This window comes from Pelophylax lessonae (genome assembly GCF_965119305.1).
Source record: "Pelophylax lessonae genome assembly, chromosome: 1".
Lineage (NCBI taxonomy): Eukaryota > Metazoa > Chordata > Amphibia > Anura > Ranidae > Pelophylax > Pelophylax lessonae.
The window spans coordinates 629,527,564-629,551,092 of record NC_138768.1 but is presented as its reverse complement, the minus strand read 5'-3'; the positions used below and the strand labels follow the sequence as shown (position 1 = coordinate 629,551,092).

At 41.5% G+C, this 23,529-nt stretch overlaps 1 protein-coding gene across 11 annotated transcripts in view; it reads right to left on the bottom strand.

Annotated features, from left to right (window-relative positions):
* The window catches only part of BLTP1 (bridge-like lipid transfer protein family member 1), a 754,177-nt gene that overhangs the window by 3,037 nt on the left and 727,611 nt on the right, over positions 1 to 23,529 (bottom strand). For all 11 annotated transcript variants that reach the window (XM_082243836.1, XM_082243839.1, XM_082243842.1 and 8 more), the window contains one exon: positions 7,677 to 7,842. In XM_082243836.1, the coding sequence (XP_082099962.1) occupies positions 7,677 to 7,842 (166 nt within the window). The remainder of the gene's footprint in view (positions 1 to 7,676; positions 7,843 to 23,529) is intronic.

The following is a 23,529-nucleotide window of genomic DNA, read 5'->3' as shown; positions in this document are numbered from 1 at the left end:
TAGTGGATTGAGAAGCAGCCTGACCCTTGTGGGGACCTGCAGTCAGAACAAATAGAGATTCACTGTTAAAACAAAGCTGTACCTTCAGATAAATGCAAACAGCTTGAACAACAACCAAAGAACAAAGCAACTTCTCCTTAGGATGCTTAGGATTATGTGAAAATGAGAGCAAAACAATGTTCCTATTTTGGTGGAACGTAGAAGCCTCCCGAGGTAGGAAATGGGACCAAGTTCAACACCCTGCACAAAAACTTTAATCAAAGAAGGAAACATACTAGGTCTCTGAAAAAAGCACAGCCAAAGCTGACATCCCTCTTGGTGAAACTCAAAGCCAGAGACATCTCCACACTAGATTGGAGAAAAGCCAAAATATACCCCGCAACATACTGTCAGGATAAAACGTATGAGCTTCACACCAGTTGAAATGAGTCTTCCGTGTATGATGGTACACTTTCCTGAAGGTCGACTTTTTAGACTTCAAACTTCGAAGGATAGGAATTACAGAAATCAGAAACGCCCCTTTACCTCTTGACTTGGGCTTTAACAGAAATGTTGTGAAAACCAGTGACCTTATAGCAGGATGGAAGATCGCACCCTGTGATAGCAAATATGGTTAACCTGGAATAGCCTACAGCTTGTCTGCCAAGAGATTGATAATACTGGCATACCACATTTTCCTTGGTAAAGCCAGTGCAATCAGAATCACCACAATGCCCTCCACCTTTATCCTGCGCAACAGACATGGAAGAAGTTGAAAAGAAGAGGAGGCATAGATCAAGAAAAATTTATCCCAAGGAGTCTACAGGCCATCTACCACAAACGCCAGCTGCTGACGATTAGGAAAGTCTTCTGCCCATTTTTCGATGATGGGAATATGCACAGCAGAGAGGGAAGGCAACTTTCATGTCCATGTTCCCTGAACTGAGAGGTTCTCCAGAATATCTCCCCCAGCTTGAGAGCCTGACATCCATCGTCAAGATCTTCCAATTCATTGGAAGGCAGGATTCCCTTGTACCTAGGATCTTTGTCGATATCTACCATATTTCAGAGTTACCTACTCCTGGGAGTGATTAGCATTTTCAGATCCAAGGACACCTGGCTTTTGTCCCTTACTGTAAGGTTATTGAGCTGCACAGCCTTGGAATAAAGTGTGGCATGGAGGACCAAGTTGAGGGAGGCCAACCTCTTCCCCAGAAATGCTCAAAAAGAGACGTTCCATTGGCCTCAGGCACTTCACTTGGGCTTGAAGAAATAGGCATTTCTCTTGTGGGAGCAGTACATTTACCTGAGCTGTATCAGGGACTAAGCCTTAGTACTCCAGTTGTTGAGTCAGAACCAGGGTCGACAACTAAAGTTGCCAAACCTTTCTAGGACTTGTACCATTAGACATCAGTTTCAGAGCCAAGTGTTTCCTTAGAAGCAGGTTGTCCAGGTATGCCCACAAGTGGGGATACCCCGGGTCTTCAACAACACCAGAACTGGAGCCAACACCTTGGTGAACACTCTGGGGGCTATGGAAAAGGCAAAAGGCAGAGCTACAAAGTAAAAGAGGTGATCTTTCTCTGCGAATCACAGAAATGGTGGCAAGGCCAGAAAATTGGAATGTGAAGGGTAGGCATCCTTGATTTTCATTGATGATAGAAAATCTCCCTGATGAAGTGAAGCAATCAGCGACTGAGTGGACTTAACCCTGAATTTTTGTACTGTCAGGAACGTAAGACCGTGGAGGTCAACAATAGGCCAGACTTCTCAATTTGGCTTAGACCGGAGACCAAGGTCGGAATAGAAGCCATGAGACCTCTCTCCTGCTGGCACAGGTACAATGACCCCTTAAGACAGCACTTGGGGCCACAAAGAAAACCATTCTCTTTTGTGGATCCGAGGATACCCTTGAGCGCATAAAGCATGGATGGGGAAAGCAGTGAAACTTCAGCTTGTAACCTCTGGATACTATGCTGCAGACCTAGTAATCTTAGATTTCCTGAGTTTAGGCAGCTGCAGAAGCCAATAGATGTCCCCTCACCCCCACTCGCCTACTTTTGGGTGCCCATTTACTGTGAGAGAAACTTGCCTCCAGAGCCGGAAGACTGGATTTGCTTGCACCCCGAGGCTGATTGCTTGAGAAAGACACTCCTCTTAAAAAGGTTTCACTACTTTCTAAATTGCCACCTCAAGTGCACACTGCTTTTTGCAGAGAAGTTCTGACAACCAACACCTGAGCCATGGAATCTTTCTCATGTGGACAGACACAGTGCCCACCCATAAAAGCGGTTTAGTGGAGTCTTCCGCTTGGGTTTCTCCACCGAGAAACCAAGGGCTCTTGGAAAGTCTTCTAGGAGCTGTCAAATAGCTGGATCCTCTAAATCTGTTTCTCAGGAACAAAGCATGAGCTTTAAGGGCTTGGCAAACTCCCACCACTGCACTGCTTCCACTAGAGTGAGGGATGCCTCAAAGACAGGTTCTGACCTCTTTCTGTGGGTTCTTTAAAGACCAGGGCCTTATCCATTGGGACTGTCACAGTCTTTTTTTTTTTTTTAGTAGGTAATAGTCAAGTGAACCACTAGTGAACCCAATTTCTATTAGAATTCCTCCTCCATGGGGTACTGGTGAGCAAAATGCTTCTGTGGTGAAAACCCCTTCTCCACGTGAGCCCGATGGCATACATCACCACTTGTAATAAATAGAAAGTGCACTGGAAAAGACTTGGGATTTTTTGGTAGTTTCAATAATCCAGAACCAGCATTAGGTGATACATAGGGGTTAAACAAATCCTCCTGCATAAGTTGTAGATGTGTATCTGGAGTAATCTCTTCTTTAGATCGTTCTAAAAACACAAAGAGGAAAGGATTGTTTTTTTATCTAGGAGCAGAGGGCGGGAATCTGAAGTCTTCACAGAACCAACAGCTCTGTACCCTGATTGGAGGGAAGGGACACACCCCTTTCACACAGTATGGAAAACAAGCACAGCTGTGAAAATGAGTCACTGGCTAAGTGCTGCAGCTCCCTCCCCATCGCCTTTCTACCTTTTGTCGTGAAAAGCTGCCAAAAGTGACTCAAGGTGATAACAGAACAACAAGGCAGCAGAGAAGACCAATACTCAGAGTTTTAGAGAGTGACAAGTACACAGTATAGAAGGATGTGCTTTTTCATATTTCATGACTGAGGTTTACAGCTAAGATTAGCGTGTCCCATCTCCTCCAGGAAGCCCACATTAGTCGCCTGTGTCTGAAACAGTCCTGGAACCTGAGATTTGTGCTGGGAGGAATCTTCCATAAAAGATTCCTGATTCTCATTAGCTTCCACCTCTACTTCAACTCATGCTTAAGAATTTCCAGACACCTCATCTTCCCTCAAAAGGGGACAAAAGGAAGGAATTTGGTACTTCTGAATCCCAGGCATTCCAAGCCTCTGAGGAATGTACCCCTGAAACAGCAGAAATACCAGTCAGGAAAAGGGATTGAGCCTCGGTTCACATTTATGCGATGCGGGAAGGCTGCAAATCCGCAGCCTGTTCCCGCATCGCACACGCACCCCTGGCAGTTCACACTGCCATATGCGATACGCTGGGGGTGTCAATGTAATCTTAACGACACCCCCAGTTTGATCGCATATCGCAGTGCGATCGTGCAGTTCGCACAGGATCGGATCGCACAAGTGTGAACCGCTGTGCGATCCGATCCTGATGCGGCTAGAAAAAAGGGTCCCTGTGCGTGTTTGGTGCGGCTGCGGTGCGAATTTAGCCATACAAACTGTATGGCTAAACTCGCACCGCACAGCCGATCGCATGTAATGTCGGAGCAGTGCGCTCCGACATTACATGCGAACCCCGCACACGCACAAGTGTGAACCGGGGCTCAGGGCTAATCTGACCTTTTGGGGAGTCATTACAGAGCAAATTCTGTTTGGGTCCTTCCTACCAGGGCCCACCCCACAGTCCTCCCCAAACATCTGTCTGCATGAGACCGAGGCTTGCAAGGAGTTACAAAAGGCCTATAAATTCAAGGGGGAAGCAGCCACCCAGCTGAGAGCACTGTCAGCCCAAACTGGAGCACCTGTATGGCAGTCACAATTTAGTAGACACAGTTCTAGTACTTTCTGTGCCTGGGTATAGAAGCCAGCGAAGATTATTGTGCGGATCTTGTAGGCAGAATGGCGCAAAACAAACTAAAGCCCTTTGGTGTAGCGTAACAGGATCCCCATGCTAACAAGGCTCAGGGTGCAGCGATGCACATATACTGTGCCACGGTTTCAGCTAAAAATATCACCTGAGCAACAGTAGACTTAAAAAAAAAAATTATATTTATTTTTGTACATCATGGGACACAGAGCCATAAATCATAACATATGGGTTATATAGCCACCTACAGGTGAAGGACACTGACAACCAATCAGAAAGGATGTTCCCCTATATAACCCCTCCCACACAGGAAGTACCTCAGTTTTGTAGCAAGCAATAAAGACCCCATAGAAGAGGGGAGGGAATTCAGCAATTAAAGGGTAATTTTCTTTACGTATATACCAATGCCTACCTACAATCTTTAATATACTGGGTGAGAATGGGTGGAATTGTGACACAAAAGGGATCCTCCTATCAACGTTTTTTTTTGGGGGGGGGGTACCAGTGACATTACTACAGTAATCAGTGCTATACATGTGCACTGTTACTGTAAAAATGACACTGGCAGGGAAGGGGTTAACTTTATTGGAGAAGGAGGGGTTAAGTGTGTCCCAAGTGTGCAGCAAACTTGCTCCCAAGCCCAGCTCCTGGGTCCATTAAACCAGTCCCCCGTCCTCCGTTCCCTCATCATTAGCTTTGATTGACAGCACTGAGAGCTAATGACTCCTAGTGAGCCAGCAAAGCCAGTGAGACAAGGAACTGAAGGGAGAGAAGAGCTGCAGACATGCACAGTGCTAGATCGAATGAGGGCTCAGGTAAGTATAAGGGAGGCTAAGGGGCCAAATTTAATGCCTAAACATTTTTTACCTTTATGGAATGAAAGGAATGCATTGAGGTAAAAAAAAAAATGTTCAGGCTTTTGAACCACTTTAAACTCTTCTCTAGCTGCAAATAACACTAGCTAAAGTGGTCTTAGCATTTATTATGCTGGGATACATAAAAATACAAGATATATAATAAATGTAACATACATCAAATATATTAATACATGCTATTTATCGTAAAAAATCCTTACATGTTTGTAATGTTGGCCGAAAATGTTAAAAAATTTTGATTTTTACATTTTTTTGGGGGGGAATTTCATATAAAAAAAAGTGAAAAATATTGTTATTTTTGCAAAAATTACACTCTTTTTTTGTTTATAGCGCGTGATCAAAAAATCGCACAGGTGATCAAATACCACCAAAAGAAAGCTCTGTTTGTGGGAAAAAAAGGACGTGAAATTTGTTTAGGTACAGCGTTGCACGACCGCGCAATTGTCCGTTAAAGTCACGCAGTAAAAAATCGCAAAAAACCCCCTGGTCTTTTAGCAGGAAAATCCTTCGGTGGTAAAGTGGTTAAAAAATAAATGTAATATTCCCTGATATACTGATGACCATTAGAGTAAGTAAAAAAATCTATCTATATATATATATATATATATATATATATATATATATATATATATAAAAAGGGGGAGGATTACATTAAAAAAGTTGCTATCAGTTAACTGAGACAGCAATTCAAATGGATTTTGGAAATAGTGGCAATGTCTGTGCGTGAAAGAGAACTATACAGTGTAGCGCAACCTCTAATAAATCTGTAAATCAAACTTTACACTATAGTGAACATAAACAATGTGTTAATAAATAAGTATGCATCAATCTCCATATAATAAAATAATATATTATTTTAAAATTAAAAATAATATAATTGTGTTGTGACAATAAAAATAAAATAAATTAATAATAGTCTGCTTATAATAGATTATAGACCACCAAGTGACAGTTCTTGCAATATCAAGTGTCAGCCACCACTCGTGCTCCACTAGCTGCTCACCTCAGTGTTTTGACCCTTGCATTACCAGTCAGATCAGAACAAGCAGTGGTTCTCAATTATAGGAATATAGCTAACTTGGTGTAAGCATCTAAGTAAGCCCATGTACATATAGAGATGGGAATAAAATACAGACCCTCACTAATGAAGGCCACACCTCTTGGACGTAGCACATTTAGGGGGCAGAGTCATCTTCTGGCCATCTCTATCCGTGATTATTGTTTGACACATGTGAGAAATAGCTAGCACGGCTTAAAGTAGAACTATAGGCAAAACTTTTTTTTTTTCCATTTTAGATGCAGCAAGGGAGGATTATAAATTCTGCCAATTTTTTTCACCACCTGTGTCCCATAGCAGAGATTTCCCTTTACTTCCTGTCCCACAGTCAAACAGGAAGTGAGAAGAAATCCCTGCAAATTAAGGCAATTCTTTGGGGACCCCCAGGTTACCAGAACGAGTGCCCTCATTGGATGATTTCCCCTCTATTACTTTTCTGGGGACAACTCAAAATTTGGGATTTTCTTTTACTTTTGCTTTCAATGATAATGGTAAACAGGACAAATAGAGAGGGTGAACAAGGGCCCAGACAGCAATAAAAACTGACAAGCATTATAATCCCTCCCCACACTATCTGAAACTAAAAAAAAAGTTTTGCCTTTAGTTATACTTTAAGTGCTTTTTACTGTGAGTGAGAGCACTAGATGGGTATTTTATTCCCATCTTTATATGTACATCAGCTTACTAGGATGCTGACACTGAGCTAGAGAAGATTTGGAGGATTGAAGACGTTCTATTCCCATCATTTTTTTTCCCTAAAAGGGAACCACTGCTTGTTGTGACCTGGCTGGTGATGCAAGGGGTCATAACACTGAGGTGAGCAGCTAGTGGAGCGCAAGTGGTGGTGGACACTGAATATTGCAAGAACTGTCACCTGGTGTCACACCACAATTTATTTTATTATATGGAGATTGATACATACTTATTTAATAGCACATTGTTTATGTTCATAGTGTAAGGTTTAATTTACAGATTTATTAGAGGTTACGCTACACTATATAGTTTTCTTTATCTTACCTTTTAGTGTGATGAAATCTCACTTTATTGTGGCAGCAGCAATCTCGAGACATAGAGGGGGATTGCGCTGATTGGTTTTGCTTTATTGTTTAATGTTAGTGTGTTGCCTGTGTTTAATTCACACTATGTATTTCCCAGTCCTGTAGATTCCTCTACCTACTACAAACGGTGGCTCTATAAAAAATGTATGAGAATTTAGATACCCAGTAGAGGAAACCACAAAAAAATGACTAAATGTAACAATACATTCACCTCAACCAAAATAGATATGGTTTTTAGTATGGTTCACACAAATCCCATAGAATCTCATAGATTGTGTCTGTATATTACAGTTTATTACATACAAACAAAGCTAAATTAACCTCTTAGCCCCTGCCGCACGCAAATATGCGGCCTCTAGGAGGTTGAGCCTTGGCGCTCAGCTGCCACATATTTGCCTGCATTAGTGCAAATACAGCTGTGCCGAGAGCACGTTCCTGGCACAGTTACCAACGGTCACATGATCCCTAAATCCCGTCCCACCTCCCAGAATCCTAAACCGGAAGGGCCGGGAGGCGCTAGCTCTAAGGAGTTAAGAACAATATAGTAAATATTTGGAAAGAAAAGTAACCTTAGTGTGGGCTCCAGATGCCAAGTATTGCACATGAATTCTCTCCAGTCCACATAAGTGTAATTAGTGTTTTCTTCTTTTTCTTTCTCAGAAGAAGCATCATCAATCTGGATCACAGGACTCTTCTGGCCTGGGCGAGTTGTGAAAACTCGTGGTGGAAAAATAACTGCGGGTAAAAGGCATACAATTACATACAGTTATGTAGGTTAGATATAACAGATTAATAATAATAATAATATCCTAATCCACAGTAAAAACATGAAATGGGATTCACTAAACCCCGATTGATGTCGAATAGTAAGATAAGACAAGGTAAAACTTGATAACTTTGCATTTAAAAGCAAAGTAAAGCCTTTTCAATTATTATACAAACCCAATTCCAAAAAAGTTGGGATGCTGTGTAAAATCTACATAAAAAAAAAAACACGCAATGATATGCAAATCTCATAAACCCATAGTTCCTTTACAATAGAAAACAGAAAACATATCAATCAAATGTTTAAACTAAGAAAATTTACCATTTAAGAAAACAAAAACAAAACTGAGCAACAAAAAGCTGTCAATGTACAACCCCAATGCAAGAAAAGTTGGGGGACAGGGTCATGTTTACCATGGCGTAGGATCCCCTTCTTTTGTAACAACACTCTGTAAACATCTGGGAACGGTGGACACCAGTTGCTGGAGTTTTGGAAGAAGAATTTTGTCCCGTTCTTACCTGAGAATATGCTGCTCTAAAACCTATCATATAGGTTATGGATATATCTTTTAGCATTGATGGTGCCTTTCCAGATATGCAAGCTGCCCATTCAATAAGCCCTTAGAAAGAAGGTCCCTCTCCTCTTTGGTCCAGAAGACACGGTGCCCATGGTTGCCAAAAAGAATGTAAAATTCTAATTTTGATTTGTCTGACCGCAGAACAGTTTCCCACTTTGCAACAGACCATTTTAAATGAGCTTTGGCCCACTGAAGACAGCAGAGCTTCTGGATCATGTTCAAATATGACTTCTTATTTGCATGATAGAGCTTTAACTTGTATTTTTGGATCACAGGGCAAGCCGTGTTCACTGACAGAGATTTTTTGAAGTGTTCCTGAGCCCATGCAGTCATGTCCATCAAAGAATCATGATTGTTTTCAATGCAGAGCCATCTGAGGGCCTGAAGATCACGGGCATCCAATAATGAGTTTTGACCTTTCCCCTTGTGCACAGAGTTTCCTCCATATTATTGAAATCTTTTGATATTATGTAATGTAAATGATGATATTTTTAAAGTTCCTCTACTTTTACACTGAACATTATTCTAAAATTGTGAATTTTTTTGGCGTAGTTTTTCACAGATTAAACCTCTGCCCATCTTCACTCCTGAGACACTGACTCTTTAGGATGCTCTGTTTATACCCAATCATGTTACTTACCTGTTGCCAATAAACCTAATTAGTTGCAAAACATTCTTCCAGCTTTTGCTTGTTAGTACCACATATTTTGCCAGCTTTTTGTTGCCCTTTCTCAACTTTTTGGACATGTTGCAGCCTTCAATTTCAAAGTTACCCTTTTTTTTTTTTCAAATAATTAAAAAGGTACATTTTCTCAGTTTAAACATTTAAAATGTTTTCTACTTTCTATTGTGAATAAAATATGGGTGTAGGAGATTTGCAATTCATGTTTTATGTAGATTTTACACAGGGTTCCAACTTTTCTGGAATTTGGGATGTAGATACAGTGCATTCAGAAAGTATTCATAGCACTTTATTTTTTTCACATTTTGGTATGTTACAGCCTTATTCCAAAATTGATTAAATTCATTATTTTCCTCAAAATTCTACAAACCATACCCCATATTGACAATGTGAAAAAAGTTTGTTTGAAATCTTTGCAAATTTATTACAAATAAAAAAATGATAAAAATCCTATTTACTTTATAAGTGTTCACAGCCTTTGCTCAATACTTTGTTGAAGCACCTTTGGCACCAATTACAGCCTAAAGCATTTTTAAGTATAATGCTACAATCTTGGCAAACCTATTTTTGGGCAGTTTCTCCCATTCTTCTTTGCAAGACCTCTCAAGTTCCATCAAGTTGGATGGGGAGTGAGGGTGCACAGCCAATTTCAGATCTCTCCATAGGTGTTCAATCAGGTTCACGTCTGGGCTCTAGCTGGGCCACTTAAGGACATTTAGAGTTGTCCCATTGCCACTCTATTGTTATCTTGCTGTGTGCTTAGGGTCCTTGTCCTGTTGGAAGATGAACCTTTGGCCCAGTCGGAGGTCCAGAGCGCTCTGGAGCAGGTTTTCATCAAGGATGTCTCTGTTTATTGCTGCATTCATCTTTCCCTCTATCCTGACTAGTCTCCCAGTTCCTGCTGCTGAAAAACATATTGGCCAGGTGATGAGCATTGCCTGGTTTCCTCCAGACATAACGCTTGCCATTCAGACCAAAGAGCTCAATCTTTGTTTAATCAGACGAGAGAATTTCATTTCTCATGGTCTGAGAGCCCTTCAGGTGCCTTTTGGCAAACTCCAGGCAGGCTGTCATGTGCCTTTTACTGTAGAATGGCTCATGTCTGGCCACTCTACCATACAGGCCTGATTGGTGGAGTGCTGCAGAGATGATTGTTCTTTTGGAAGGTTCTCCTCTCTCCACAGAGAAATTCTGAAGCTCTATCAGAGGGACCATCGGGTTCTTGGTCACCTCCCTGACTAAGGCTCTCTGGCATACAAGATCAAGGAGATAGATGAGCTTGGATTTGCTTCTTGAAGCCGGGTGACCACCTGTTTTCAGAGGAGAACTCATATACAAACATATGATCTCTTGGTGGGATCATACCATTTGGTAAGGGACCAACCACACCTATACATTACAGTGATGTTACACCTTCAATGTGGAATCATCTTATTTGCACTAAAAGTATTTCCTTGGAATTGCATGTGGGAAGTTGGAATAACTTTTATTTTCTGCCAACATACTAACTGTGGTGCACCGCTTTATTTTTTATTTACATTTTTACTAAACTTTCTTGTACATTTTGTTTTATTACCTGCAAGTCTTTCAGCGGGTTCTTTCCAAAAAGCACTAAATAATAAAAGAACACGAAGCCCTCTGCCCATTCAAAACCCTTATTGATAAGGGGAATGGTGGTACTAATATAGCATTTTACCGCTTTGTCCGGTTGGACCAGGTACCTCCACAACTAAGGTCAAGGTGGAAAACATTAAAAAAATACAGTCCGTGAGGTCCCCCTGTGGGGGGGGGGGGGGGGGGTACTCAGGAGGAATAGTTGTAACAGAGAACCATCAATGGTGTAAAATGCAACAATTTTTTTAAGATAATAGCAAAAGGTATGATTTACAATAATATAGGTAAAAATACCACCCAGACATCCAGTGGAACACACACAGACAACGTTGTCTTGATAAGCACATAAAACGGGCCCCAATTCACTCTCTCATGTACTCCACTAATGCACCTTTCATGAAGAAGGTAAATAGTTAATTGAAGAAGTTTTCGATCTATTTCAGTTCAAGGGTAACCCCCTCTTTTCAAGAAAAACTCCCCTTAGTGAAAATCACAAACTGAAACCAAGTGCAGTGTGGTGGCAACATGATGACTAAATCTGATAGCTTGGACACAATCAAATTAGTGTCAATACTGTTACTGTCCTAGGAAACTAAATTCCACCGGTTGAATGTAGCCAAGGTAAAAAACGTAAATTAACCAGTCAATGGATTGTCAGAGTCTGATCAGCCATTAGCCACATAACTCCCTGGCTTAAAAACAGGGAGCAAAAACTCCTTGAGTGGTAAGTATAATAGTCCCGATGGCCAAATAGTGATGCCGGGCAGATAAACAATTTAATAACTCGCCACAGTAGGATATCAATGGGTAAATGTACAGGCAGCTCAAGGCTTCAGAGTATTTGGTCTAGGGTATCTTGGGATATCTTACCCATCTTCCGCACTAGACCATTCTCCTACCTCTGCCGGGAGGTCCCAGTCCTGGTCTCACTCCGGTCCCATTTTCCTCATATCATACACTCGTGTAAGAGTACCATTAGTGGCGTGGCAGAGTGATGTTGTTCCGTATCTCACACACCTAGGTTCCTAAGCGAGATCATGGTTAGCCGACTAGCATCCGAGTGTCAAACAGAACCAGAAGTCCACAGGCTAGCAGAGGTGGAACCCTTTGCGCTGCTTATGTCAACACGTTTCGCATACATCACGTACGCCTCGTCAGGACGTCTTTCCAATAAGCACACATAAGTTAAAGGAGTTGTAAAGTCAGAAGGTTTTTTATCTTAATGCATTCTATGCATTAAAATAAAAAGCCTTCTGTGTGTAGCAGCTGCTCTAGCACCCCCTAATACTTACCTGAGCCCCATCTGTATCCAGCGATGTCCACAAGTCCCTTGGCCATTCCAGGACTCTCTCTCCAGATTGGTTGAGACACAGCCCGGCACCATTGGCCCCCGCAGTTATCAAAGTCAATTAGCCAATCAGGAGAGAGAGGGGGGGTGGCCGAACTGCAGCTCCATGTATGAATTAACAGAGTGAGCTGCAGCTCAACTCAGGTGCCCTCATAGCAAGCTGCTTGCTGTCACTCGACAGGAGGAAGGGGCTAGGAGCATCAAAGAGGGACCGAGAAGAGGAGGAACCTGGGCTGCTATGTGCAAAACCAACTGCACAGAGCAGGTATGTATAACATGTTTGTTATTTATTTTGTTAAACAAGACTTTACAATCACTTTAGGTATTTGTGTTCAGGGTTTAATTCATTGTTTCAGTTATTTGGAGAAGCACATTTTACTATTTTGTATAAATTTGTTATATACTTGAAAATATTGCCGTTTTGAGTTTGGGATAGTCAACAACAGCGCATCTTATCCTTACTCACTATTCAAGGATTTTTTGATTGCAGAAGTTTTTGACTTAGAATGTTTTGAGGCTAAGTGCACCGTTTGTTATATTATTTTAGTTGATCCACCTTCTCGCCTGATCGCTTAGTTTGGCCGGGTGGCCTGCTCTAGTAATAGTCCTGGTGGTTCCAAACGTCTTCTTCCATTTACAGATGATGGAGGCCACTGTGCTCTTTGGACCTTTAATTCTGCAGAAGATCTGTGCCTCGATACAATCCTGTCTCGTAGGTCTACAGACAATTCCTTGGACTTCATGGCTTGGTTTGTGCTCTGACATGCACTGTTAACTGTGGGACCTTATATAGACAGGTGCGTGCCTTTCCAAATAATGTCCAGTCAGCTGAATTTACCACAGGTGGACTCCAATCAAGTTGTAGAAACATCTCAGGGATGATCAGTGGAAACAGAAAGCATAACAATGTGGCAAGTGGTGGTGGTGCTGCTGCGCCTTTTAAAGGTGATACATCACTGTTAAATTTTGTGAAGAATAGAAAAGGTGTTGGTGCTTCACCATGTGTACTCATAAATGGACATATCAAGTTATTAAGGGGCCATCTGAGACTGCATGACCCATGACCCATAAAAAAAGTAATATAAAATTGATGCAAAGGTAATAATCAACAAATTGATAACAAACAATGAATAAATTAGGGATTGACCGATTATCGGCAACACCGATATATCGGGGGCCGATATGCACTTTCCCCAATATATCGGAATTGGCCTTTGGATTTACCGATATTGCCAATATTTAGGTAAAGTGCTTGTACCGGGGTGATGCCTGCAGCTAGAGGCATCACCCCGGTACCGGTGTCCATAGCCGACGGTTGGCTGACTTGTAATGACAACTGATGCGGCTGAGATGTTCCCCCTCCCGCTGCCTTCCGTGGCTCGCCCGGGTGTCCCATGCCACTGGGAGTCCCGGGCATCCTACCTCCACTGCCGCCGCTGCCGAAGAGAAGACCCGGTGTACTGCGTCTCCATGTAAAAAAACCATACTCGGCACAGAATTAAAAAAAACTGACAGCATTCAAAACAGCCAAACTTGGTGTTTTGAATGCTTTTCAGGACAGAGGAGGGGTTTGGGGTCTTTTAGATCCCTCCACAAAAGTACCTTTAGAAAAAAAAAATGTCTTTACACGTCCGAAAATATTGGCAGATATCGGCCGATACCGATATCCGATGACCGAAGTATCGGTATTGGCATTAAAAAAACGATATTGGTCAATCACTAGAATAAATCCAGCGTGACTGCGTGCAACACCAATAACAAAGTGCTTCTAGATGTGTAGGTCTTCTAATTGCTTCACCACGGGTTCTAAGGAGATAGATGGTAACTCACCAGAGATGTTTGACTCCTTTTTACAGAAGGTCAAAATGTGCTATTTTAGGAAACCAGATTGGTTTCTAAGCTGGCACCATTCCACTCCAAAAATCCCTAGGGTTGTAGCTTAAAAGGTAGGAAATATACTCCACCAGGGACACAGAGAGGGACTTTTGTAGTGTAGTAAGTTTATTGATGTTTAAATGGCATACAAAATATATATATTGCACTCACATATAACAGTGCCTACGCCTGGCACTGGGGATCTACAGCATGTGTGGATGTGGTCTGTCAGTTTGAGCGCCTTGTTCTTAGCTCAGGGCCTTGGTATATTGTGACATGGGAAGCCGGAAGTGATGAATTCCCGCTCTGATGTATGTTTCACTGTACTTGGTGTCTTCAGGAAGTCAGGAAACAGGATGCACCTGAGCTCTATTTTGAGTGTCATTGCAAAGGCTATAAATATTTATGTACGTGTGATTTATTTATTTTTTTAAGTGCCGGTTCACATTCTTGCGGCTGCGGCGATCGCATGTAATGTCGGAGCGCACTGCTCCTTCATTACATGCGATCGGCTGTGCGGTGCGAGTTCAGCCATACACTTTGTATGGCTAAATTCGCACTGCACCCGCACCAAAGTCGCACAGGACCCTTTTTTTCAGCCGCATCAGGATCGGATAGCACAGTGGTTCACACTTGTGCGATCCGATCCTGTGCGAACTGGGGGTGTCGTTAACATTTCATTGACACCCCCAGCGTATCTCATATGGCAGTGTGAACTGCCAGGGCTGCGTTTGCGAGGTGAGAACAGGCTGCGAATTTGCAGCCTTCCTGCATCGCATAAGTGTGACCCAGCACTAAATAAATTTGCAAAGATTTTAAACAAACTTCTTGTCATTCTTGTAGAATTTTGAGGAAAATAATGAATTTAATTCATTTTGGAATAAGGCTGTAACATAACAAAATGTGGAAAAAGTGAAGCGCTGTGAATTCTCTCTGAACACACTGTACATATGTAAAAGATCAGATGAATGTAAATAATGTTATCAATGTTTTTACATTAGTGGCTCTTGTACAAATCTCTATTTCAACTCAGTTACAAAAATTTTGTGATAAAGGCATACAAAACATGAAAGTCACAATAAAAAAAAAAAATATTAAAAATATTTTATACTTTCCATTTAAAAAGGAATTGAACTCTGGAAGCTTGGCCCAAAAAAGGCAGCAGAGGGTCAAGGCCTAGTCAATAGTATTGCCTGGTGTCTCCCTGCAGTTGATCTACCATTACTGATGGTGGCCATCTTGGTAGAGGTAGAGTTTTGCTCCCTCATATCAGAGCCACCAGGAAGAACAGTAAGCAGCACAATAAGGATATCACAAGACCTCACTCCACATTTCCTAAGACTGGCAGTCAGAGGCCACAGTGACCTAACTCTTACACTTCAAGATATACAACTATGAAGCTATAGGCACAAGAGGGCCTTCACACATTTGCAAACCAGGAAATGCTTTTTTCTAATTAGGACAAGAAGTAAGTCTTTCATGGCATTGCTTAAACACAATCAACACTTCTAAGTTGTTCCCTATTACAAAGCAAATCTTCCCTTTTTGAATTCAGTTCCATTTTAACCATTTAGGATGTCATTATCTATACACACTACAATACTCAGCTACAGGAAACCGGTTACTAGGCAAACAGTGAGGTTTCATGCACACAGGCCACCTGCATTAAGAATAAAATGATCCAGGTGGTAAAACAAACTTTATATTTCCCAGAATCACTTCCCCTGAGTCTATATGTAATTGCTTAGATGTATTTCGACCCATTTAGCTGCAGAAGACCAGGCTGAACAGTCCGGAAATGCAGAAACTTATTTTTTGTATAAATGCAGCTAGACATTGCTGAACATGTTGGTGTGAATTTATAGTAGATATAGAATCCTATGCACTAACACTTATAAGAAATAGGAAGGAGCTGCTCACAACTTAACAGTCTAACTGCTTAAGATTAGAGGAGGCTTAGGCCTTCTGCATTTTACAAAATATTACTATGCTGCCCAACTAGCCCAGCTGCCAAAGTACCATTCCACCACCTAAATACCCCTCTGGGTAGCTTTGAAAATGGTCAAAATGTGACCTCCTCTGGCTCCATCCCTCTGATCGCCGTATGATGCATAGCCCAATAACACGCCACTCACTCTCTCTTTGGGACCGCCTTAAACACAAGCACTCACTCCAATCTCATCATAATTTCATGTTCTCCTTCCTACGTAACCCTTCCTTTTACCCTGCCTGGACCTCACCATTCTCTTTTCAAAAATGGTCCTCCACTAATCTCATCAGAGCTTACAAATTCATAACCCCCAATGGTATAAAACCCTTCCCAACCCTCAGGGAATCTAATGATATTCCAACTTCTGAAATCTTCTGATACCATCAGAGCAAACACTTCTTTACACCCCTAATCCCTAAAGACTCACCTACTCCCTCTCCTGTCCTTCTTTGAACAAGCCTGTAAAAACGACCCGCATAGGAGAGTCCTAATCTCAACTCTCTACACTCATCTACTTAACATGGCATCCTCTGCCATCCCCTCCTACACATCCAGATGGGAAAGAGACCTAGAAATCACATTAGAAGGTGCAGATTGGAATCACATTTGGATGGACACAAAATCCTCTTCCCAAAACATTGTGGCACATGAAACTAATTACCAAGTCCTAACTCATTGGTACTTGGTTCCTGCCAGGATCGCCAGATATGTTCTTCAATACCCCTCCACTTGCTTTAGAGGCTGCCCTGCACAAGGGAATTTTCACCACATCTGGTGGTCATGCCCAATTGTGAAAACCTTTTGGTCCAAACTGTTCAACATGCTCTCCTACCTCTTCGATACAGCTCTATCACCCGACCCATTAATAGCACTTTTAAATCTCAAGCCACCAAACTTATCCAAGCGTCAGTTCAAACTTCTCCTGCAGGTCACAGCGGTGGCCAAACAAATCATCACTAAATCATGGAAGACTCCTAGTCTCTGTGTCCTTGCGGTCAAAAACAAGGTCACACAAGCGATGATCCATGCAAAGATCAAGGCTGTCATTTCAGATAGAGTTCCCGAATAAGAAGCCCTAAAAATTAGGTATTGGTACTTTTGGCAGTGTGGGCAGGTGCAAAGTACTGCTGGAAAACAAAATCAGCCTCCCTATAAAGCTGGTCAGCAGAGGGAAGCATGAAGTGCTTTAGAATTTCCTAGTAGAGGGCTATTCTGACTTTGGGCTTGTTAAAACACAGTGGACCAACACCAGCAGATGACATGGCTCTCCAAATCATTACAGACAGTGGGAACTTCACACTGGACCACCAGGAAAATCTAGAGCACTTCATGCTTCCCTCTGCTTACCAGCTTTATGGAGATGTTTTCTTCATTTTTCAGCAGGACTTGGCACCTGCCCACACTGCCAAAAGTACCAATATCTGGTCACATGATCATGGTATCACTGTGCTTCATTGGCCAGCGAACTCATCTGACCTAAACCCCATAGAGAATCTGTGGGCTTTTGTCAAGAGGAAGATGAGAGACACCAGACCCAACAGAGGAGCTAAAGGCTGCTATCAAAGCAACCTGGGCTTCCCTAACACCTCAGCAGTGCCCCAGACTGATCGCCTCCATGCCACGCTGCATTGATGCAGTAATTCAGGCAAAAAGAGCTCTGACCAAGTATTGTGCATACTATACTGTGCATGGACAAACTTTTTAGCATGCCAACATTCCTGTATTTTTTCCCTTTTTTATTTGGCCTTATGTTGTATTCTAATTTTCGGACATACTGGATTTTGGGTTTTTACTAGATGTAAGCCATAATCATCAAAAAAAAAAAAAAGTGCTTAAAATATCACTCTATGTGTAACACATCTATATAAAATATATGAGTTTCACTTTTTGAATTGAATTACTGAAATAAATGACCTTTTTGATGATATTCTAATTTGTTTTAGATGCACCTGTATGTATATACACACACACAAGTTGTTCCTGAAGTTGATTTGTTGAAAGCAGAAAAAATTGGATTTTTGACTTACCGTAAAATCCATTTCTCTTATGTTCATTGACAGATACAGCTCCTGATCGTCTTGACTACTGGGTTATACTGCCCCCTACAGGAGTCGCACAGTGGGCAGAAAAAGAACTTGACTACACCTATGGGCAGTCCTAGGAGGTATACTCCCCCTCTCTGGTATAGGAACTCAAATTTTTCATAAGCAGTATTACAACTCCATAGAGGGCTGGGTGCTGTGTCCATCAATGAACATCAGAGAAATGGATTTTACGTTAAGTCAAAAATACAATTTTTCTCTTTTGTTCATTGATGGACACAGCTCCTGATCTTCTTGACCACTGGGATGTCCCAAAGCAGTGTCAAACATGAGGGGTGGGAATAGCAAGAAAAAATACCCAAGACTAAACCGTAGCCAACCAGGTAACAGGAGCTCAACCAAAAAAAAAAAAAAAAAAAAAAACAACTGGAGCCCACCTAAAAACATTACACCCCCCAAAGAGGGAACAGGTCCTCTAAACAGCAGCCTGCAAATCCTTGCGGCCAAATGAAGCATCTGCAGATGCCAACACATCCACCATATAAAATTTTGTTAAGGTGTGCACCGAGGACCAGGTGGCTGCCTTGCAATCCTGTCTCACTGACACCTGATGATGGAAGGCTTAGGAAAGCACTGTAATTGGGGCTGTGAAGGAAATGTGGTGCTTGTTAATATTGATTTGTTGTAGAAACGTTTGTAAAGTTAGTTCAGATCCCTCCCATATCAAGGATATGTCATCAATATATCTCCTATATAACCTTAATTCAGGAATGGATTTTGCAAATATGTCCTCCGATTCCAATTTACATTAAAAATGTTGGCCACCGTGTGGGCATACTTTGCTCCCATGGCCACTCCCTTAATTGTTTTGTAAAAGGTTTTTTCATGCCAAAAATAATTCCCTCCCATAGCTAATTTCAAAATATCTAACATGAATTAAATTTGTGTATTTTTCAGATTAGTTTCTTGTATTAAAGCCCATTCTATGGCTTTAAGTGCATCTTTTTGTTTAATCTTAGTGTACATTGAATTAACATCTATACTTGCAAATATAGAATTTTCTTTAATGTGAATATTTCTAAAAAGATTAATAGGATATCTACCATCTTTAAAATAGGATAAGTAGTTGACACACGCAGGCGGTGACGTCAGTACACACGTGGTAAACATCTAGTTTGGAGGAGTAGGAGTTCCAGGGGTGTAGTTAGGAGGGCTTAAGTACATAACAGGGCAATGATCATGAGAGTCCCCAGCTTCTGAAGCGCCTGATAGGAGGGGCAAAATGCGTCAAGCAGGGACAGCACTGTGACGTATTTCCAGTGTTTGGAATGCATGCTGAGCGGCGAACCTCACCAGCTCTTACAGTGGGGATCAAAAGTTTGGGCACCCCAGGTAAAAATTTGTATTAATGTGCATAAAGAAGCCAAGGAAAGATGGAAAAATCCACAAAAGGCATCAAATTACAGATTAGACATTCTTATAATATGTCAACAAAAGTTAGATTTTATTTCCATCCATTTACACTTTCAAAATAACAGAAAACAAAAAAATGGCGTCTGCAAAAGTTTGGGCACCCTGCAGAGTTAATATCTTGTACTGCCCCCTTTGGCAAGTATCACAGCTTGTAAACGCTTTTTGTAGCCAGCCAAGAGTCTTTTCAATTGAGGTATCTTTGCCCATTCTTCCTTACAAAAGTCTTCCAGTTCTTTGAGATTTCTGGGCTGTCTGTCACGCACTGCTCTTTTAAGGTCTATCCATAGATTTTCAATTATGTTGAGGTCAGGAGATTGTGAAGGCCATGGCAAAACCTTCAGTTTACACCTCTTGATGTAATCCCCCGTGGATTTCGAGGTGTGTTTAGGATCATTATCCATTTGTAGAAGCCATCCTCTCTTTAACTTCAGCTTTTTCACAGATGGCATCAAGTTACCATCCAAAATTTGCTAAAATTTTATTGAATTCATTTTTCCTTCTACTACAGAGGTTCTTTTCATTAAATTCTGTGTCCCTTCTTCTCCAAACGTACCTTTGCTCATTCCGGCCAAAAAGTTAAATTTTAACCTCATTGGTCCACAGAACTTGTTTTCAAAATGCATCAGGCTTGTCTATATGTTAATTTGCAAAGTTCAAACGCTGATTTTTGTGGTGAGGACGTAGAAGAGGTTTTCTTCTGATGACTCTTCCATGAAGACCATATTTGTACAAGTATCTCTTTATAGTGGAATAGTGTACCACAACTCCAGTGTCTGCCAGATCTTTCTGGAGGGATCGTGCAGTCAAACATGGGTTTTGAATTGTTTTTCTCACAATCCTGCGAGCTGTTCTGTCTGATATTTTTATTGGTCTTTCAGATCTTGCTTTAACTTCCACTGTTTCTGATGACTGCCATTTCTTAATTACATTTCGAACAGAGGATATTGACATCTGAAAACGCTTTGCTATCTTCTTATAGCCTTCTCCAGCTTTGTGAGTGTCAACTATTTTCAGTTTCAGTTTTCTAAACAACTGCTTAGAAGATCCCATGGTGCCGACAGTTGGGGCAAGGTCAGATGAGTCTGGGCATTTAAAAGCTTTGAGATTGACATCACCTGGTCTTCCCAGACGATGATTGAGAACAATCAATGACACTGGCAGGTCTCAGCCTTGCAAAGGGGGCAGTGCATGCTATAAATTCTGCAGAGTGCCCAAACTTTTGCAGACGCCATTTTTTTTGTTTTCTGTAATTTTGAAAGTGTCAACGATGGAATTAAAATCTAACTTTTGTTGACATATTATAAGAATGTCTAATCTGCAATTTGATGCCTTTTGGAGATTTTTCCATCTTTCCTTGGCGTTATGCACAATAATACACATTTTTACCTGGGGTGCCCAAACTTTCGATCCCCACTGTATGCTTGTATTTATGCATGAATTGTAAGTGCATTTGGTTTTAATTTTGAATAAATCCAAAATGGTTTTATACTATGGGTACCTTTCTCTCATTTTACAATAACCTGATGAGTGCCTTGTGATTGGAGGAATTAAATAGGAATACCCATGATCCAGGAAGTACCACTATTCTAACCCTTTGTGTTTGGAGAAGAAGGAGAGGAACCATAGCTGCATACATCTTGTGCCTGGAAGGACTATATGCCTACTTGATTCCTATTTCTGGTGAGTGGGGATTACAGGAGGGGAGCACGAAGAAGCACTGTGGCAGCACCAGAAGAAAACAAGCACAGACACTTTATATTGTGCTGCATTATATTGCACTAATGGACTTTATTTACTTTTGCACTAGCACTTTTATGTAATATTGTTTACTCTATTTTCGTACCTGCACTTTTATATACTATTGATTATATTGCATATTGCATTGTCATTTTGAAGCAGTGCTTAAATTGTATTTCATATGTTTTATTATAGCAGCAGCTTCTTAAATTAGTTTGCACGTATATTTTAAACACTTTATCCATTACCATAAACACAGTTTTTTTTTTTACAATACTATTGACAATTTGATGTGTACTACCTTCCCCCCACCTAAATTTTGCTGCTGACCAAGTACACCCCTTCATGGAAACGGCATTCCCTGAAGCAGTGGCCTCTCTCAGCAGGATATTGCGCCCAATATCACATTACAAAATTGGTTTAAGATTGGTTTGAGGAACACAACGAGTTTGAGGTTTTGTCTTGGCCTCTAAATTCTCCAGATCTCAATCCAATCGAGCATATATGGGATGTTAAAATAGTGTAAAGAGTAATGGGCGCCTCCCTTGTAATAGAAACACTTCCTGATGACGCTTGTGTAGCGAAATGCATTGAGGTCCAGCACGCCCGAAGTCACATCCGGTTTGCGGTAATTACAGTGTGGAACGCGGAAGAAAGGAGTGGCTTCCTAGCGATCAGCCTAGCGGCTTCCCTGTCATTTTTATACTGCCTATGTGGCACCAGAAAACATGAGTTGTTTTCTTCTGCTTACTTTTATTTAATAAATACATATTGCACCATGAGGTCTTCTCCCTGTTATTTTCCTGAGACACTTGGAATTTGAGCCACTAAGCCCCGGTTCACACTACTGCGTGTGCGGGGTTCGCATGTCATGTCGGAGCGCACTGCTCCGACATGACATGCGATCAGCTGTGCGGTGCGAGTTTAGCCATACAGTTTGTATGGCTAAATTCGCATCGCACCCGCAGCAAAGACGCACAGGAGGCATTTTTGCTGCCGCATCAGGATCGGATCGCACAGCGGTTCACACTTGTGCGATCCGATCCTGTGCGAACTGCACGATCGCACTGCGATATGCGATCAAACTGGGGGTGTCGTTAAGATTACATTGACACCCCCAGCGGATCGCATATGGCAGTGTGAACTGCCGGGGGTGCGTGTGCGATGCGGGAACAGGATGCGAATTCGCAGCCTTCCCGCATCGCATCAGTGTGAACCGAGCCTTAAACAAGAGTTTTGAGCAATCCATTCTGAAGAACAATTACCCCTGAATCCCCACCTAGGAGGAGGGTGTGGCTGAAAGATCTCTTAAAAAGTTCTACCTGCACCATAGGTCCTTTGAGGCCTGGGTGCATCTGGTAAGTGACCCCGGCTCACTGGGTGAAGGATCAGACACCCATTGCGTCACTTTGTCACCCCACTAATAGAAAGAAGGATGTTAAGGAAAAACAAAGCACCACGCATTTTTGGAAATTATATTTTTTGTGGACTTTTTTGCCAATTGCATTACTGTGTAATCATCATATGGTGTGTGATTGTTTGGTGTTTTATTTATATATTGCATGAAGCATAATATTTATTTATTCATTGTAGCACACATATTCACAACACGTGAACCATGTAGGATTGAGCACCAGCACTTTATTTATTATATGTTTAAATTTTGCTTATATTTGCACCATCACCTATTTTTATAGGTAATCAATTTGTGCACAGTCACTAAGCACTTTCATTGGTGATATTTCTCCCCATTTTATTTTCACATTTATCAACTGAGGTGTGTTTTAGATATATTGTATATTAGGTGTTAGTGCCTCATGTCTCCCTTCATATATGGGATGTGCTGGAAAAACAAGTCTGATCCATGGAGACCCCATCTCACAACTTTGAAGACTTAAAGGAACTGCTACTGACGGGCTTGGTGCCAGCCTTCAGAGCCCTAGTGGCATCCATGCCACTACAGAGAAAGGTTGTTTTAGCAGCAAAAGGAGAATCTTCTCAATATTAAGTGAGTGGCCATTAAGTTAACCACTTTACCACCGGAGGATTTTGCTGTCTTACGTCCAGGCCACTTTTTGCGATTCGGCGCTGTGCGAATTTAACTGACAATTGCGCGGTCGTGCGACGCCGTACCCAAACGAAATTTACGTCCTTTTTTTCCTGCAAACAGAGCTTTCTTTTGGTGGTATTTGATCACCTGTGCGATTTTTAATTTTTGCGCTATAAACAAAAAAAGAGCATTTATTTTGAAAAAAAATGGATTTTTGTAAAATCTTACCGTAAAATCCTTTTCTCTTAGCTCATTGACAGACGTAGTC